Source organism: Dasypus novemcinctus, chromosome X (assembly GCF_030445035.2).
Source record: "Dasypus novemcinctus isolate mDasNov1 chromosome X, mDasNov1.1.hap2, whole genome shotgun sequence".
NCBI classification, from domain to species: Eukaryota; Metazoa; Chordata; class Mammalia; order Cingulata; family Dasypodidae; genus Dasypus; species Dasypus novemcinctus.
The window spans coordinates 135288169-135308392 of NC_080704.1; the positions used below are offsets into that span (position 1 = coordinate 135288169).

The 20224-nt window shown below is 41.6% G+C and overlaps 1 protein-coding gene across 25 annotated transcripts in view; it reads left to right on the forward strand.

Annotated features, from left to right (window-relative positions):
- The first annotated feature begins 431 nt into the window (after positions 1–431).
- Positions 432–20224, forward strand: part of GRIA3 (glutamate ionotropic receptor AMPA type subunit 3) — a 375939-nt gene continuing 356146 nt past the window's right edge. For 9 of the 25 annotated variants that reach the window (XR_011647905.1, XR_011647906.1, XR_009184432.2 and 6 more), the window contains exons 1-2: positions 832–1260; positions 2427–2585. Coding sequence is in view for 20 of the 25 variants with exons in the window: in XM_058291853.2 (XP_058147836.1) it covers positions 1152–1260; positions 2427–2585 (268 nt within the window). In the remaining 5 variants the exon portion in view is untranslated. The other 16 variants (XR_011647907.1, XM_071213079.1, XM_071213084.1 and 13 more) reach the window with 12 other exon arrangements.

Here is a 20224-nt window from a genome sequence, read left to right on the forward strand (position 1 = left end):
CAAAGCAGTCAGCACCATGCTACCCATCACCGCAATCCCAGTTCTGCCTCGGCACTTGGATAAGGGGAGGGACGTGTCTCCCACAGCTGCGGAGGTTGCGGGGGAGGGTGTCCAGTCGCCCTCGGATCACTGCTGTAAAATCTGAGCGGCAAGGATTGAGCATGCGCAGCATCTTCGGGCGCATTGTGATGGGAACTGTTTCTCTGAGTCTCTACAAAGACTCTGGAGTAACCACCAACCCTCTTCCAAAGCCCCCCTCCCCTTTTTTAAGACAAACACACTAACACAGAGGCAATGCAGTTTTTAAAACAAAAACAAACACACACACAAAAGAGACCATTGCGGCTTGAAAGACCGGCTCACGTGAAGACTGGTGTATTTCTATTGATCCCATCTCCTGTGTTGACAAACGCCAGCGCGGAGGCTTTGCAGTCTTGGGCTGCAGTTTGCAGTGGAGCTAAACTGAGTGCGGCTTTAATTCCACGTCAGATCAACTTTGATCAATATCCCCCTACCGGCCCAATTGGAAGAGCCCAATTCACGGGAGCTGGGCTTTTTCACTCTTTCCTTCTTTTACCCCTCTTTAGACCGACCATCTTTGGGGTATCTCTAATTTTCCTTATAATTTATTTTTCCGCTTTCTCTTTATTTGTTTTTTGGAGCTTTGTGTTTTTATTTTTGTTTTGTGTTTTAGGTTTTTATTCCCTTTCCTCTCCCTCTCTTCCTCTCTCTCTCTTTTTTTCCTTGGTAGTGATAGGAAGAGAGATCGCCTTGGTGAACCAAGCTTGCATCCAATGAACCCGCCTTACAGATTGGTGTGAAGACTGAAGTGATGTGGGGGGCGGGGATGGAGGTGTGAGGGAGCCTGGGAGAGAGAGGGAGAGGGAACAAGAAAGGGAACGGGGGGGGGGGGGGGAAAGGGAGAGGCGAGAGAGAGACAGAGAGAGAGAGAGAAGAGAAGAGAAGAGAGAAGGGAGAAGAGAAGAGGAGGAGGCAGCGGCGGAGGACTAGAGTGGGGAAGAAAGGAAGAGTGAAGGAGAGCAAGTTGACGGGAGGGGGTGTAAGAGTCGGCGAATTCTTTTTCTTTTTCTATTATTTTGACGACTCCAGAGTTGCGCCCATGCTCTTGTCAGCTTCGTTTTAAACGTAGCATGGCCAGGCAGAAGAAAATGGGGCAAAGCGTGCTCCGGGCGGTCTTCTTTTTAGTCCTGGTGCTTTTGGGTCATTCTCACGGAGGATTCCCCAACACCATCAGCATAGGTAAGCGTTAGTGAGCGAGGGAGACAGTCGGGCTGGGTTCCCCTGCGCCCAAGACCACTGCCCCAGTGGCCTTAGGTCCCTGTCCTGCAAAGCCTGGGAAGGGGATGGGGAAGAGGAAGGGCTCTCAGGGAGTCTCCTCAGACCGGGAACTGGTCTGGGGAGCAGGGTCTCCTGGGGCTGGTGAGGGTGGGGGCTCTCCTGTTTTCTGTGCTGAGCGGCGCGGGGAATGTATGCCGGAGGCTGGGAGGCCGGGAGGCTGCAAGGGACCGAAGAGTCGCGGCTATTTGGCTGGATGCTCCGGACTTTGCCATGGCTTGCGTGCCACCGCTGGAAGTTGTACCAGGGTGATGCTGGCTGTCTAGTCTCGCCAGGGCGCGTAACCCGGGCGCCGGGCTACAGTACCGCATCTTCGGCTCACGCAAAACAGGCTAGTACTGGGAGAAGTGGAAGCCCAATCCGGATCCCTAAGATCCGGATAGCCGCTGGGGACGGTGGTGGATGGGATGCGGGGGATGGGGAGACACCAGAAGCACTAGGAGCGGCTAAGTCACGCAGACCACCAATTCATGAATTGTCGCTGTGTCTGTCTGGAGCCTGGCCCTGGGGCCAGGGAGGGAGTTCTCTTTGCCCGTGTTTACAAGTACAGAAGTTCGAATTGTTGCCATTACCGAACCAATCCTCTGTAATGTCATTTGGGGTGGGGGCGATCGGGAACCGGATAGGGACAGCCGGGGGAATGGAATTGTTTTTCTTCCTAACCTTTCCCTTGCTCCAGGAAAGGAGGAACCGGCTTGCAGGGATGGGCAGGTGGGTGCTGGGGGGGGGGGGGGGGGAGGGAGCTGCGGGGAGGCTACAGCCTAAGAAAATACCAAGTCCCATTCGTTTCTCTGGGTTTCATGGTCCTACCCCAAAGCAGCCTCCTCTTCCCTCTCTCCCTTTTCTTCCTTCTCTCCAGTCTTTCCTCCTCTCCTTCAGTCAAGAGGAAAATTAGGTTTCTCTTGGCCGAAATCTGAATTCACAAGAATCTGGAAAGAAAAATAGGTTGAAAATCAATCATCAATTGCGCAAATTGAAAGGTATCTGGTATTTGTAGTGTTCCCCCTTTTTTTAACCGTCCTGGAGTGGGGTGGGGGTGCAAGCCAAATCTTGGTTCCATTTGCTTATAGGTGGACTTTTCATGAGAAACACGGTGCAGGAGCACAGCGCTTTCCGCTTTGCCGTGCAGTTATACAACACCAACCAGAACACCACGGAGAAGCCCTTCCATTTGAATTACCACGTTGATCACTTGGATTCCTCTAATAGTTTTTCTGTGACTAATGCTTGTAAGTAGATCTGCTTTTCCTCCCTTTGGGAACTTGAGGACCTTATTTGCATTTGTTTTGTGGGGTTTGGGTCTACTTGTGTGTTGAGAGGTGACTGCCTTAGTAGACACTTTAGGGGTTCTGGTCAACCTAGGCTTCATGAGGCATAAATCAACTCTGGAGGATCCGGCTGAGGGGTTTAAGGCTGTGGGCAAAACTCTATCGTCAGTAATGTTTGATGCAAAAGTTTCGTTTTCCTCCTGGCTAGGCTGGTCTTCCCCCCCACACACACTATTTTATCTGAAAAGGAAAAAATAAAAATTTTTAAAAAGCATGACTGTTCAGGGGAATCGCTTCAGATGGAATTTAAAAAAACAAAAGAAGCCTTCTCTTGGTTGAGTCAATTCAGGATGCATATTACATGACTGTTAAATCCTGGCTGTAGGAATGAGCTGAATGTGACAACTGCTTAATACACAGAAACCAAATATGAAAAATTCTGCAAACAAGTGACCTTGAGGAAACAGGTCAGGCCAGGTTTCCTGGCCTCTTTCTGTCCTAGAATATCACCTTTCTTACTGAGATAGCTCTGATAGAAACTGGTAAAACTAAAAAATTATCGCAAATGATGAACACCTAGCAAACTAGGGGAAAGAGAGAAGACAACGCTTAGCTGAATATTTGGAAAGACAATTCTGCCTCCCCTAGTGTTGTTCACATCCCCTCCCCATTGTTAAAGACAATACAGTCCTTAACTTAGAGCTAGAAGGAGTGGGGGAAGGTTTGCAGCAGGGAAACTGAGTATCAAAAGGGAGGAATTTCATCAGCCCCATACCCATTTCTGAAATATTTAGTTGTACCCTGCAAAGGGGACATTTTGAGAAGTAAAACCAGAGGAATCCAAATGACTCATAGCCTGGACACAGATTTTTCTTAGATGGAATGTTTTGTGAGAAAGACTGATTTCTTCATTTACCCTCATTTCACCAAAGTTTTCACAACAATGATGGTGAGGATGGCATAAAGTACGTTTTGCTTTTATGACTGGTGCGATTTGTATTTTTTCCCCTCATTTTCTTTCAAGGGAGAAATGAAACTTATGTTTGATTGGGCAAAACTTTATATATGACTTTCTTCAAATCCTTCTGCCTCAGAGAATATGGTTCCAAAGGGCACAGGGTCCTTGGATTTGAAGACTTGGATTTGAAGACTGGGCCATGGGGATGGGGGTGAAGCACTTTGCAAGAAATGTGATATTTATCAGGTTTAAGGAAATTTTAGCTGAGGTAACAGTTCCTTATATGAACATGTTCTGAGATACTCTGTATTTGACATTCTTTGGCTTTCCAACTTTGACAAAAATAGGAACTTATTAATTCCAGCTAAGTGTGAAAGTTACAAAATGTCTGTCTATACTTTGCATCGTATTTCAGTAATCTCAGCCTGTCTCCACAGCATTTAAAACACACATCTGATTCGTAATCCTGCAGCACTGTAATTTTGTCAAGAGGCTGGATCTCAAATGCAGCTTCTCACATATCAATTAGAATACATTTAAATCTAAATACATGAAAATACCAGGATTTGTTGTTATTAATAACTAATATTATTTATTTCAACTCCCTTCAGTGTCTTTCCACCAATGAGGACTGGGATAAGAGAGTCAATGACTTCTCAGAAATGATTTATTTCTAAGGTATTGGGACCTGTTCTTATTTTCAAACTAGATTGACACCTGCCAGTCCAGGGACAACAGAACCCTACTCAAGAAGCAATCAAGAAATGATTCTTGCTGTATAACATCCTCAGATCTGATAATAGACAATAAGTCATCCATATTGGCACTGAGTTTCCTTACTTCCTTAACTTTCAGGGCAATAAAGGAATAATCATGAGAAAGGAAAAGAATTTGGAACAAAATCCCTCACACTAAATCCATAGAATTTCCCCCTACCAAGGCCTTGTTATGACTGGGGGCTTGAGGTTGTGGGAAAGAGGTATGACTCACTGGGCAACAAGAAAAACAAAAAAAAAATGTGACTTTGTTCTTATGCCAAATACACATATGTACATGCACAGAAACATACAGGGGAAATATCCAGAAACCAATGATATATACCCAGCTGCCTGTTGTGCTCTCAGACTTTACAGCTCAGAGAACAGAAGAGGAAAGCTGTCATCTCTGGTTCTCAAAACAGTCCTCTTTGAAAGTCACAATGATTGAATGAGGACCAGATCTCGAGACTGTCCCTTGGCAGCTGCTGGCTGGTGGCTTAGTATGAGAAAGATGAGTAGTCCAACCATAGTTTGATAATCTCTGAATGCAGAAACTAATCACTTCAAGGAACCAGGGAAGCCCTGGAGGTATATTTCATTTCCCTCCTGCTCTTGATTGTTCTTTTCCTTGTGAAAGTGGAGAGCAAACATCCAATATGCCAGTATATAAAATTCTACTCCAGTACTGGACACTATGTTCCACTACTCCAGTTAACTGCTCTGATAGTGCACACTGCCATTAGAAAAATCTTAGATCCTCTGGCCGGCCTTTCCCTAGAGAGCTAGGGAGAATTTGAGAAAACCTCAGATAACTTCAAATGTGGAAATCTACTTCTCCCATCTGACTCAATATGGAATGGACTGGCAAAAATTAAAGAAACTTTTCCCTGTTCTCATTCAGAATTCCAAGTTTCAGCTTCCCTTAGAACTGGAATTGATTTCTTCTCATGCTTTTTCCTGTTCCCTCAGTCCTGAGGCAGGCGCACACTTTCTAGGGCATAGGTGTGCAGATAAACTGACCAAAGAATAAACAAAGGATAATTCCTGTGTATGTTTCTGCTCTCCCTCTTTACTCGCCCACCCCACTCATGTATTCAAAAGGTCTCCTTGTAATGAATCCCAGGCATCAGTTTTTTAAAACTCTTCTTTACCAGCAACAAATTTTTCGCACAACCCCCAAGAGGTCTGCTTAAGACAGCCTCCATCTTTACTTATGTATTAAGAGGACAATAAAAACCTCCCTGGCTTTGAAAGGTGGTTCATGTGGGATCTCAGCTAAGAGGTGAATTGAAGTTTATCAAAGACACTCATCTGATTTTGAGCACATGTTCCCAATTCATAGGGATTAATTGAGTTTTCTGCCTTTTCAATTTAGCTAGATAACCCCAGAAAAGAATACTGAATGCATGCATTCATACTCACACACAGGCACACATACACACACGATCAGGATATATGAAAAGAGATGTGTACACATGCTCTAAGTTACATATCTGTTTTTCAAAACACAGATTTGATCATTCTCAGATTTGGGGACTATGGAATTACCAAGGGACAGCTGGGTCCCATTTGCATGGCTCTATTGCCCTGGTTCCTCAGGAAATGCCACTGTTTCCCTTGAAGTCCCCTTCTGTGTTTTGCTGCTGTGCACTTGTAGTGCACTCCACACTACATCGCCCCAGCCTCTGCAGTGTCAGCTCATTAGCACACAGATCTCATATTCCCTCTCCGCACTGTCATTGCAAAAATTGCTGTTGTACACCTTTACAGCCAACAAATGTGCTTGTGGATTACGCACTGTTTGCAAGAAGCAGGGAAAAGGCAAATGCAATCTTAAAGGTTATTCACCAAGGCATTGTGCTCTAAACACATTGGCTTAAATAAAAATCTGTTGATGGAGGTGCAACAGCAATGGTGGGACTGAGAGTGGGACTCCTAGGATTGCAGGCTTTAATGGAGTCCCAGGCAAAATCTTTGCTGGCTAAACCTAACGCATGAGCTGTGATTTTTTTCCAAGGCCATTTGAAATCTATCTTGCCATCTGAAAGCACCCTCCCTATAAACAAGCACATTTTGCTACCAAGTGTACTTAGCTGAGACAGGTTTTGGTCTCTTGCCCACAGCATCACACCCTAATCAGCTAATTATTCTAATTATCAGGATCTATTTATCTGTTTAGGTCCATTTGCAAGGAAATTTCTCCCCGATCCCATTTTCGGCTTTCTGGTGGGCTTTGTTTTGTTTATTTTGGTTTTGTTTTGATGTTTGTTCTTTCCACTTAAGCTTTGGAACCAGGGCGAAGACCCCTGCCCTCAAACAGATCATCACATACTAACCAAAGTCGACTGCTCTGACTCCACCTCCCACCCCCACTCCCCAACGTATGCACTTTTGTTGCTCTCTCCCTCTCTCCTGTATGCAGGCCAGTCTTCAAATAGCTTACTGGCTTAGCTTACTTCTCAGCCCCTCTGGCCAGCTGGCTTAGCCCACTGAAGCATAAAGAGATTGCCTCAGTGGTGCCAGTCAAAGATTTAAGTCACCTTCTCACAAGGTTTATTATGTTTTTTTAAATCTCTTTTTTTAAGGGGGTAGGAGGGAGGACGGTGATGCTGTTCTTTGGGGCCATAAAAATAAATGGCAATCAGCAGGCTGTAAAGGTAAGCTTCCTCCACAGTGTATTACCTCCTCTAGAAGGCAGTTTCCTATTGATCTACTAAATGGAGGGATGGGGACAGGCAAGAATGGGTTTCAGGGGAAGGAACAAAGAGAATTACTTTGTCCTTTATGCCCACTGGAAAATGGGCCACATTTTTTCTTCCTTTCTGTAATTTTTTTTTCCCTAAAATGAAACAAGTTTTCCACGTGCCCTTACTTCTGCCTCTCTCAGGCTGTTTCCTTAACTCTGCATTCCCTCCCTACATCTCAAGATCCAGTGAGAAGAGTGGGGGCTGGATAAGATTTTATTGTATGTTTTTTGGCTCCTAACATATTTTTAAATTTCATTGTTATAGGCAGTTAAAGGTGATTGGCTGGTTTTATTTTAACAGATTGAAAAATAAATGAAGCTGCTGAGGCGTTTTTAGTCTTCTGTTGTGAATAAGAAATTTGTCATTTTTATAAAATTGGTTGAAGGATTAAAAGACAGCATGGATTTATTAATAAGAGAGGGCCAGAATTTGGGGAGATAGAATTCATAACATGGGAGAAGGGAGAGGACAGAAAACATACTCAGCTTAAGTTTGTACTTCTTAAATTGGGACTGTAAATATATATGAAGACTCTTTGTAAGACTTTCTACCTTCTCTGAAAGTCAGGAAAATAATCTGCATAATTTACATGGATCATTAAAAAAATTCAGTTTTGACTTTGTTCCTTTGGCTTTGATACTTTGGTTCTAATTAGTTGCAATGTCCACAGAAGGATGCAATTAAAACCCCAGGCAGGAGACTTGGGTACTCTTCGGAAAGAGTGTGGGAGTTGTGAAGATACAAGGAACTCCCTTCCTCCTGGGAGCTGCTCAGAAGGTGTTTGGGCTTCAGACGGAGCTACAAATAGCGTCAGTCTGTGTGTGATAAACCCTAATGTAGTGCAGCAACCCCTGAAAGAGGTCAGTCCTTGGCAAAAGGATAAAGTGGACAGAATTTGTCTTCCCCACACTTCTACCTCTTCTTCTCCTGCCATGTTTCCTTTTGCTCTGCTCACAGCCTGGCCCCAGATTCTGGTATCTAATCCATTCTAAACTTACCTAGGAACTGTTTCCTGCTCTGGCATTTTCCTGACATAATGCTCCTCCATAAAAACATCCCTGTTCTTGGTCCCTTCTCCTCATGGCCTGCACTTTATTTATGGGGTAGCAACTTATTATCTAATACAGGAATCTAGCTGAAAGTGGCAGATAAGAGGTTAATATACCTAACAGGAGAGTATTTGCTTTAAAACAAGGGATTATGGGAAACATAATACTAGATTTCAAGGAAAGAAACGCAAATGGAAGTGTTTCTGGATCTGATGCAGAGGGGCAGTTTACTCTACCCAAACCAAAGGATGTCTGGCCTAGGTCATGGAAGACCTTTACAGATGAAAGTGGAAAGGTATGTGCACATGGTAGGTAGGTTGAGTTTAAGGACACCCAAGATATAGAGCAAACTCACCCCTTCTCTATGTTGAACTAAAATCCTTTATGGTAATTTAGGAAGCAGCTTATATTCATAGGGATTTTTATTAAAGAGACTTTTGTAGTATAAAGGTGCTTAAGTGGATATTGGCAGGAGACCATTGGCATAAAAGGGGGTGGATAGGGGAAGAGGAAGATAGTAGGGAAGCTGGGTCTCAGAATGAGTTTCCTATCCCTGGATGGCATGCGGAATGACACATTGTGAGATAACATCTCCCTCACAATCATTAAATGGCAGCTCTGTAGGCCCTTGGAAGCCTAGATGAGCAACGTTCCCTTCCTATTTCTTCCATCCCTCAATTTCCCTGGCTCAATGGAAATAAACAACATATTCCCTTCTAGATTTCCTTTTGAGCATCACTGGTCAGGGACATAGAGTTTTACATCCCTCAGTCTGTTCCTCCCTGTCCCTCAGTTCTTAACTGCCACTGCATTCTTTAGCAATTATCTTCAACATGACCGACCATCATTTGTCCTTATTTTGAGGGGAAATGGAGGAAGGATAAGGACTAGGAGAGAAAACACAGCTGGTAGTGATCCATGAACTCTATGGGGCCCAATTCAGTTTTGAGAAGCGTGCCTCAACCTGTCATGTACACAGGAATCACCTGGAGATCTTGTTAAAATGAATATTCTGATTCAATAGGTCTGGGATGGAGGGATCCAAAAAATTTGCATTTCTAACAAGTTCCCAGGTGATAACAACGATGCTGACCCTGGAGCCACACTTTGAGTAGCAAAGGTCCAGAGCAGGGAGACTGTGATCACCAAAAGAAAAACTCTACCAGAAAAGCTCTTACCTACTTTTGAATCCAGATGCCTTCTAAAGAAGCTATTGTAGGAGACACACTTGGTTCACTCTGACTCAAAAATATTCCTGTCATATTTCCAAAAACACTGTGTCCATTTCAGCCATGTTTGTAGGTGTCAATAGAGCATCTACTTAGAGTTGCTTTTTGTGAGGATATGGAATGGGGGCTGGAAGTTTAGGCAGGAAGAGGAGGTAGTTCATGAGGCAGGATGACAAAGTATTTTTGTTTCTTGCCACACCCCCAAGAGCTTCTTTTAGCAAGCAGACATAAAAACAACTGGACAGTCTATTTGGAAGGCTTGGTCAAGTCCCAGTTCCCTTTCTTGAACCTGGGACCTTATACATGGGAAGTAGATGCTCAAACCACTGAGCTACACCCGCTCCCCTCCCTTTCTTTATACGTGTTCTAACAACACTTTGCATGATGGTTCACTTGAGGCAGACAAAACAGTAGTCTAGTGTTAGGATTCAGCTAAGAATCCTCTTCAGTGTTTGCCCCCAGGCCTGTTTATGTTTCTGAATTGTTCCTAGAATACCAATGCTAAGGTATCAGCCTACATAGCTTATTAGATCTTTATATGATTTTTCCTGTTTGAAAATACCTCTACCATATTTCTAGCCACTCCACATAGGCTAAACACTACTAACTTCACCAATGAGAAATTTAATGTTAATTAACAAAGTCTCTGCTGTTGAAGATAAAGACACCTGAGGTGCTTTTAGGACCACTTCTTGATTAGAATGGTTTTTTTTAATTAGAGATGTTGTAGGTTTACAGAAAAATCATATGAAAAATATAGAGTTCCCATATCCCTACCCCCATTATTAATACCTTGTGTTAGTGTGGTACATTTGTTACAATTGGTAAAAGAACAATTGTATTATAATTGTACTATGAAGTATATTTCATGGTTTACATTAGGGTTCACTTTTTGTGTTGTACAGTCCTATGTTTTTTTTAAATTTTTCATTCTAGTAACATATTTACAACCTAAATTTCCCTTTTTTAATTTTTTTTTCTTTAGGAGTCACCAGAAACTGAATATAGGGCCTCCCATGTGGTGAGCCCTCAACTGCTTGAGCTACATTCGCTCCCTAAAATTTCCCCTTTTAACCACATTCAAATATGTTATATGATTCAAATTTTTAAATGCTAAATAACCACTCCTAGAATGTGTATTTTTCCAATTAAGGTAGCTGATCACCCCTAGAGTGTTAAGATTAACTGACATATATACCACACAATCTGAGTTGAAGTCTTACAAAGTAAATTATAGAAAATATATCATTTAGTATACCACAATTCTTATGGCCTTAGGAAGCAGCAAAACTGTAGTGGGGAGAAGGGGTATAGAGGAATGAGCAGTAGTTTTGGGATGAGGAGATCTGAGTTTTAGTTTCAGCTTGACCATCAAATATCTAGATTGCTTTGAACAAGTCATTCCAGTCTCTAGTTCTAAGTTTTATTACCAGTAAAATGGGGAGATCCTTCTGGATGATCTTTGAGAAGTCTTCTACCTTTTACAACTTATCATTAACTCTTTTTTAAATTTTTTAGAAGATACGTAGATTATATAAATGATACATAAAAAATGGAGGGGATTCCCATATGCCCCACTCTCTACCCTCCCTACATGTTCCCACATTAACAAAACCATTCATTAGTGTGGTATATTTGCTACAATTGATGAACAGGTACTGGAGCATTGCCACTAAGTATGGATTATAGTTTACATTATACTTTAAACTCTCTCTCACACGATTTTCTAAGTTACAACAAGGTATATAATGGCCTTTATCTGTCATTGCAATGTTTTTCAGGACAGTTCCAATGTCGCAAAATGCCCCCACATTATACCTAGTTTGCCCTTCTCCCTTCCCTCAAAACCTACAGTGGCCAGTACATCCACATCAATTATCAACGTTCTTCCATTGCCAGAATAGCTATAAGTCTATAGTACAATAACAGTAAGTCTACTCTACTCCATCATTCATTTCCCAATCTGAGGGTTCTGAGATGGTGATGCCCACTCCACCTCTAATTGAGAGGGCCTTAGGTCCCATGGGGTGGATGGATGGGCCTCTCTTGCTTGCAGTTTCAGACTCTCAGTTCCTTGGGATGATCATTCTCCATCATCATTTCCTTGTTAGTTGTCCTGGGTGAGTCTAATGAACTGGGGGATAGGTTTTGCAACTTCATTGAGATTCAGGGCCTGACTAGCACATGGACAGGTAAAGATTTAAGTCCCTTGGATATACACTGGTGTACTCTAGTACTAATTATAGGTTCAAATAGAAGGGATAGAGGAGCCATGTGTAGCGAAACCACAACTGAATCCAGCTCTATCATGCTGGGGAGCAAAAATTCCTAAGTAGGGCCCACTGAAAAGCCCTAAACTCCTGAGCTATCAGCCCTGACTATAGTGTCTGGATGTCTCCAGAGCCCTCAGAAGCCCTGCTATTTAAGGCAATATTTACTGTAGCAGTCAATGGGATTCTGATGAGATGTGCATAAGTATAACCTCTGGAATGAACTCTCAACTCATTTGAAGTCTCTTAACCTTATAAACTCATTTGTCTTTACCATTTCCCCTTTTGGCTCAGGGTCTTTTTCTAGTTGCATTGCTAATAGGTGCTTGGTAGTAATTTCTCTATGCCAAGGAGGCTCATCCCTGGGAGTCATGTCCCATGTCAGGGGTGGGGGGAGAAGGTAGTGCATTTATATGCTGAGTTTGGCTTAGCTTAGAGAGAAGACACATTTGAACAACAAGGAGGCTGTCAGGAGGTAACTCTTAGGCAACCTATAATACTAGGCTAAATTTCAATTTCAAAAGAAAAGGTTCATAGGTACAGTCACCAATATCAAGGACCCATCAATGGTCCATCTTCCTTAACTAGTCACTGCCCCTGTACTTGGGGGATTCTTGTTCTCCCATTAGAGAATGTGGCAGAACTTCCCAGAATGGTAATTCAATATTCTTTCAGTTATTTTGTGGATCTCCACCCATAGTGCCAATGCCCCATGAACACTTGAAATTTTTCATATGCCTTATAAGTATGCCCCAGATGAACATCCCCCCATGCATCCCCAATCACTGACACCCCACACCAATGATCCTCCCCTGCCACAGTTGTAACCCTTCTGTGATACAAAACTTCTTTGCAAATGATGTGAACAAAATAACTAAATAAAATTAATAAGAAAATGAAATAATAATGATAGTTTTTAAAAAATGACAAATGAAATACAAAAAGTTAAAAATAATTTGAAATAATTTTTTAAAAATTAAAAAAATAAAATTAAAAAATTTGGCACTATGTCTTTCATCACTGTAAGATCTGTTGTCTTGTACACACACTGACATTTTCTTCCTTTTATTCTCCCAGTGTCCTATTTTTAATATATTTTTAAACTTTTAAAAGATATTTAGATTACATAAATGTTGCATAAAAATATAGGGGATTCCCATATGTCTCACTCCCTACATCTCCCAAATTTTCCCACATTAACAACATCTTTCATTAGCATGGTATATTAGTTACAATTGATGAAAATATTTTGAAGCATTGCCATTAGGCATGGATTATAGTTTACATTGTAGTTTCCACCCTCTCCAGCACATTTTTTGTAAGTTGTGGTAAGATATGAAATGGTCTGTATCTGTTGTTGTAATGTCATTCAGGACTATTCCCAAGTCCCCAAAATGTCCCCATATTTCACGTGTTTTTCCCTCTCCCTGCTCTCAGAACCTCCAGTGGCCACTGCCTCTACATCAATCATATAATTTCTCCCATTGCTAGAATCACAACAAATCTATGGTAGAATACCAGTAAGTCTACTTTAATCCATAGTACATTCCCCAATCCTGAGGATTCTGGGATGGTGATGCACACTCCTTCTCTAATTGAGAGGGGGTTTCAATGCCATAGAGTAGACGGATGGGACTCTCTTGCTTGCAGTTGTAGACTCTTTTGGTTCCTTGGGATGGTCATTGTCCATCATCATCTCGTTACTTGTCCTGGGTGAGTCCAATGAATGGGAGAGTAAGTGTTGCAACTTCATTGAGATTCAGGGCCCAGCTAACACAAAGACAGCCCAAAGATTTTAGTCTCTTGGATGTACACCTATCAGTCTTAGTACTAATTATAGGTTCAAATAGAAGGATCAGAAGAGCCATGTTTAGGGAAATCACAACTGAGTCCATCTCTTTCACATGGGGGAGCATGAATTTCAAAGTAGGGCCCACTGGCAAGGCATCAAACTCCTGATGTATCTACCCTGATTATTTGTCTGGATGTTTCCAGAACCCTCATGAGGTAGCATTTACTTTGGCAGTCAATGAGATCCTTCTGAAATATGCCTAAGCGTAACCTCTGGAATGAACTCCCACTCACTTTGAAGTCTCTTATCCATATAAATTCATTTGTCTTAACATTTTCCTCCTTTTGGTCAAGGTCTTTTCCCAGTTTCATTACTAGTGTGCTCGGTAGTAATCCCTTGGTGCCAGAGAGGTGCATCCCTGGGAATCATGTCCCACAGTAGGGGGAAGGTAATGCATTTATATGCTGAGTTTGGCTTAGAGAGAGGTCACATTTGAGCAACAAGGAGACTCTCAGGAGGTAATACTTAGGCAACCTATAATACTAGGCTAAATTTCAATTTCAAGAGTAAAGGATAATGAATATAGTCATCATTATTACTATATTCCATTGGTGCACCACCCTCCTTCACTAGTCATTGCCCCCGTACTCAGGGGATTCTTGCTGTTCCATTAGAGAATGTGGCAGAGCTCTTCAGGATGGTAACTGGATATTCTTTCAGTTATTGTGTGAATCTCCACCCACTGTGACAATGTCCCATAAACAATTGAACAAACTTGTATGCCTTATATGTGTGCCCAGTTGACCCTCCTCCAATGTATCCCACATCACTGACCCCCTGCATAAGTGATCATTCCCTGTCAAAGTTGTAACCCCTCTGTGACCCAAAACTTCTTCAAAAACGAAGCGAACAAAAAGGCCAAGTAAAATAAATAAGAAAATAAAATAATTAAGATAGTTTTAAGAATAAGAAATAAAATACAGAAATATTTTAAAAATTAAAAATAAAGATTTGGAAAAATAAAAAATAATGAAAGAATATTTTAATTTTTTTAACATTATGTCTTTTGTAACTGTAAGATGTTTTGTCTTGTATGTATAGTGACATTTTCTTCCATTTATTTCTCCAGTATCTTACTTTTTTCATTTTGTCTTCAAAGAAGTTTTAGGTTACAGAAAAGTCATGTACAGAATACAGGGTTTCCCATAGACACAACATCCTGCCCCTTTCCCCTTTCCCCTATTATGATAATAATATTTTATGTGTGGGTGGTACATTTGTTAAAATTGATGTACAAATATTGAAACATTGCTACAAACCATGATCAATGATTTACATTATGGTTTACATTTTGGACCATACATTTTATGAATTTTGATGAAGTTTAACCTGGCCTGTGTCCATCATTGCTAAATGGTATAGAACAATTACAAAAACCCAAAAGTGCCCCTTGTATCATTTATTCTAGTCCTCCCTCCTCTTCCCCTCAGAACCCCTGGTAATCATGAAGCTTCACTCCTTGAAGAACAAGATTCATAGTTATGTCCAACAACATTGAGGGCTTGACATGCTGGCCTGTCTTCCCCTATTAGGCACTGCCAATACTCTAGAGAGACTGCTGCCACTCTGTTTGAGAACATACAGGACTCCTCAGGATGAGAGTCCAACATCTTTCCCTTCATCTTATGGGTCTCCACCCACTGATACAATGCACTATGACAGGATGAACACTCACAAACTCCCAAGAATCCTGCTCCAGGTGTCCCTGTCCTGTATGTCCCCCATATCCAACACTGTAAACCAGTAACCCACCTTGCCATATTTGCCAAGAAAACATTCCTAACATAATTTCAACCACATACCCACAAATCCCAAGAGTTCATCTTCTCCCTCACCCTGACTGTATACCCCCAGTTCTGTGTACCATGGAAAGCCCCCTCTCTACCTCCCTCACAGGCCAGCATTGCCCAACCCAATAACATTACTGTACCACTGTCATGCCCATCCACTACACAATGACACCCTTCCAACTTATCATAGATTTTGCCCTTAGGAACATTGGCTCACAGCCCTCTACTCCCTTTCTGTCTCCTGTAAACCTATCTACCAGGCTCTAGGTCTGTGAGTCTGCTCAAATTGCTTGATTCATATCAGTGGGGTCATGTAATATTTGATCTTCAATGCCTGGCTTGCTTAACTCAACATAGGTCTTCAAGGTTCATCCACATTATCCCATTTGTTAATACTGCTTTCCTTCTTACAGCTGAGTAATATTTCATTGCACTTATATACCAGGGTTTGCTTATCCATTCATCTGTTGATGGATATTTGGGTTGTTTCGAACTTTTGGCAATAGTGAATAATGCCTTTTTGAACTTTGGTGTATATACATATCTATTTGTGTTCCTGCTTAATCCTCTGGGTATATACCCAGTAGTGGGATTGCTGGATCATATGGCAATTCTGTAGTTATCTTTCAGAGGAATCACCAGACTCTTTTCCACAATAGTTGCACCATTCTGCATTCCCACCAGCAATGGATAAGGGTTCCCATTCCTCCACATTTTCTCCAACACTTGTAGGCCTATGTTTCTTTAATAGCCACCAGTGTAATGGGTGTAAGATGATATCTCATTGTAATTTTGATTTGCATTTCCCTAATTGCTAGTGATGTTGAGCATATTTTCAGTGGCTCTTTAGCCACTTGTATTTCTTCTCTGGAGAAGTGTCTATTCAAATAACTTGCCCATTTTTTAAATTGGTTGTTTGTCCTTTTATTTTCAATGTGTAAGATTTCTTTTTATGTAGGATATTAGGCCTCTATCAGATAAATGGCTACCAAATATTTTCTCCCATTGAGTAGGCTGCCTTTTCACTTTTTAAAAAGCATTTTTATGTTTTATTTCTTTTTAAAATATATTTAAATTACATAAATGTTACATTAAAATATAGGGGGTTCCCATATGCCCTGCTTCCCACACCACCTACATTTGTCCCCTTTAACAACATTCTTGATTTGTGTGGTACATTCATTGCAACTGATGAACACATTTTGGAGCATTGCCACTAAGCATGGATTATAGTTTATTTTGTAGTTTACACTCTCTCCCACACAACTCTGCAGGCCATGGCAAGATACATAATGGCCTGCATCTGTTGCTGCAATGTCATTCAGGATAATTCCCAAGTCCTGCAAATGTCCCCATTTTACACCTGTTTTCCCTTTCCCAGACTTCAGAACCTTCAGTGACCACCTCCTCCATATCAATGATGCAAGTTCCATTGCTAGAATCACATTAAGTCTATTGTAGAATACCAGCAAGTCCACTCTAGTCTATATTTCATTCCCCAATCCTGAGGATTCTGGGATATTGATTCCCACTCCACCTCTAATTGAGAGGGGGCTTCAGTCTCATAGGGTTGCTTAATAGGGCTCTCTTGCTTGCAGTGGTAGTAGGCTCTCTCAGTTCCTTGGTATGATGGTTATCCATCATCACTTCCTTGTTAGTTGTCCTGGGTAAGTCCAATAAAATGGAGAGCATGTATTGCAACTCCATTGAGGCTCAGGGCCTCTTTGGACAGACATTCCAAAAGGGTCAAATCTCTTGGATGTATACCTACCAACTCCAGCACCGACCACAGGTTCAAATAGAAAGGATCAAAGAAGCATGTGTACTGAAACCACAACTGAGTCCAACTCGGTCACACTAGGGATCACAAACCCTAAAGTAAGGTCCACTAGCAAGGCACCAAACTCATGAGCCATCTATCCTGACCGTAGAGCCTTGGTGTCTCCAGAGAATTCAGGAGACTTGTTACCAGAGGCAGTATCTAATTTGGCAGTCAATGAGATCCGCTGAGACTTGCATAATCGAAACATCTGGAATTACCTACTGGCTCACTTTGAAGTCTCTTAGCATATAAACTCACTTGCCTTTACCTTTTCCACCTTTTGGTCAAAGTCTGTTTCCAACTGCATTGCTTGTTGGTGCTTGGTAGTAATCTCTTGGTGCCAGAGAAGCCTATCCCTTGGAGTCACATCCCAGGCTGGGGGGAAGTTATTATATTTATATACTAAATTCAGCTTAGAGAGAGGTCACATTTGAGCAACAAGGAGGCTCTCAGGAGGTAATATTTAGACACCCTATAATACTGTGCTAAGTTTCAATTTCAAGAGTAAAGGTTCGCAAACACAATCATCAATATCAATGGCCCATCAATGGAACATCTTCTTCCACCAGTCACTGTCTCTGCACCTGGGAGATTCCCACTGGTTCATCAGAGAATGTGGCAAAGCTCCCCATGATGGGAATTCAACAATTTTTTGGGTTATTGTGTTAGTCTCCACCCACTGCGACAATGCCCCACAAATATCCAAACACATTTATATGCCTTATATGTACACTAAAGTGAACCAACTCCCATGAATCCCCCCTCAATAACACCCCACGCAAATGGTCCCCTCCTGGCATAGACACAACCCCTCTGTGATCCAATGCTTCTTCAAAACTGAAGCCAATAAAATAGTCAAATACAATTAATAAGAAAATGAAATTATAATGTTAGTTTTTAAAATAGGAAATAAATTACAAAAAATTTTTAATTAAAAAATATAAAAAAGTGTTTTCGGACATTTTGCATTTCATCACTGCAAGTTCCACTCTCTTGTATGTACAGTAACACCTTCCTCCTTTTATTCTCCCAATATCACACTTCTCCCATTTTGTCCTCTAAGAAGTTTCAGGCCACAGCAAAGTCATGCACAGAATATAGGGGATTCCTATATATCCAACATCCTTCCCTCTTCCCCCCTCCCATATCAAAAACATTCTATTAACCTTAATATATGTGGATGGTACATCTGTCACAACTGATGTACAAGCACTGAAACATATCTATCAACCACAGTCAGTGATTTACATTATGGTTTACATTTTGGACCATACGCTTTTATAAATTTTGATGAAACTTAACATGATCTGCATCCATCATTGCCAAATCATGTAGAACACTTCCATTGCCTCCAAAATGCTGCCCGCACCATCCATTCCATTCCTCACTGTCCATCTGCCCCCAGGACCCATGACAACCACCAGGCTGAATAAACTCTTGTGCAGGACGAGATTCACAGTTACTTGCAACAACACTGAGGGCTTGACACACTGGTCTGTCCTGCCCCACCAGGCACTGTCCATGCTCTGGAAAGACTCTCCCCCTTCTTTGGAAAACAACGTAGGCCTCCCCAGGATGGGAGTCCAGCACAAACCTGCCCATTATGTGAGTTTCCATCCACTAATATAACACACTATGTCAAGGCAAACATTTGCACACTACCTAGAATTCCGCCTTTGATGCACACTATCCCTCATGCCCCCCATATCCAATGCCCCAAGCCAGCAACCCTACCCTGCCCCATTGCCAAAATAACATTCCCAAAATTGTAATTTCACCCATGTAACTACCAATCCCCAGTGTTCACCCACTCCCTCCCCCAAATCTCCCCCAAGTTCCATGGACATTCCAAAGCCCCCTCCTCAACCCACATCCCAAAATACCTGCTGCCTTACCCAAAAGTATCACTGCACTACCATCATGTCCTTCATATGCAAAACTACACGTTTCCAATTTATCATAGATTTTGCCCATACGTGCATTGGCTCATAAACTTCTTCTCCCTTTCTTTTTCCTGAAAACCAATCTCCAGACTCCAGCTCTTTGAGTATGCTCAATTTGCTTAATTCATATCAGTGAGGGCATGCAATATTTAACCTTCATTGCCTGACTTGCTTCACTCAGCATAAAGTCCTCAAGATTGATCCATGCTACCTTGTGTGTTAATACTGTATTCCTTTTTACAGCTTAGTAATATTCCATTGTATGTACATATTAAAATTTGTTTATCTGTTCATCTGTTGAAGGACATTTGCATTGATTCCAACTTTTTGCAATAGTGAATAATGCCATTATTAACACTGGTGTGGATATATCTGTTCATGTCTTTGCTTTCAGTTCTTCTGGGTATATATCCAGCAATGGTATTACTAGATCATATGACAGTTCTATAGTTAGTTTTCTGAGGAACTGCCATACTGTCCTCTACAATGGTTGCACCATTCTACTTTCACACCAGCCGTGGATGAGGGTTCCCTCTCCTCCACATCCTCCCCAACACTTGTAGTCTTCTGTTTGTTTGTTTTTTCCATAGCTGCCAGTCTAATGAGTGTAAGGTGATATCTCATTGTAGTTTTGATTTGCATTTCCCTAATGGCTGGTGATGTTGAGTATTCTTTCATGTGCTTTTTAGCCATTTGTATTTCTTCTTTGGAGAAGTGTCTATTAAAATCTCTTGCCCATTTTTAAAATGGGCTATTTGTCTTTATTTTCAAGGTGTAGGATTTCTTTATATATGCAGGATATTAGGCGAATATCAGATATATGGTTAACAAATATTTTCTCCCATTGAGTAGGCTAACTTTTCACTTGCTTGACAAACTCATTGTTGAGAAAAAGGTTTTAATTTTGTGGAGGCCCCAATTATCTATTTTTACTTTCACTGCTTGTGCTTTGGGTATGAAGTTCATGAAACCTTTTCCCATTACAAGAACCTATAGATGCTTCCTTACATTATCTTCCAAGGTCTTTATGGTCTCCGCTCTTATATTTATATCTTTGATCCATCTTGAGTTAATTTTTTTATAAGGTGTGAGATGGTGTTCCTCTCTCATTCTTTGGATATGGATATCCAGTTCTCCAAGTACTATTCGTTGAAGAGGCCAATCTCATTTAGTTAAATGGGC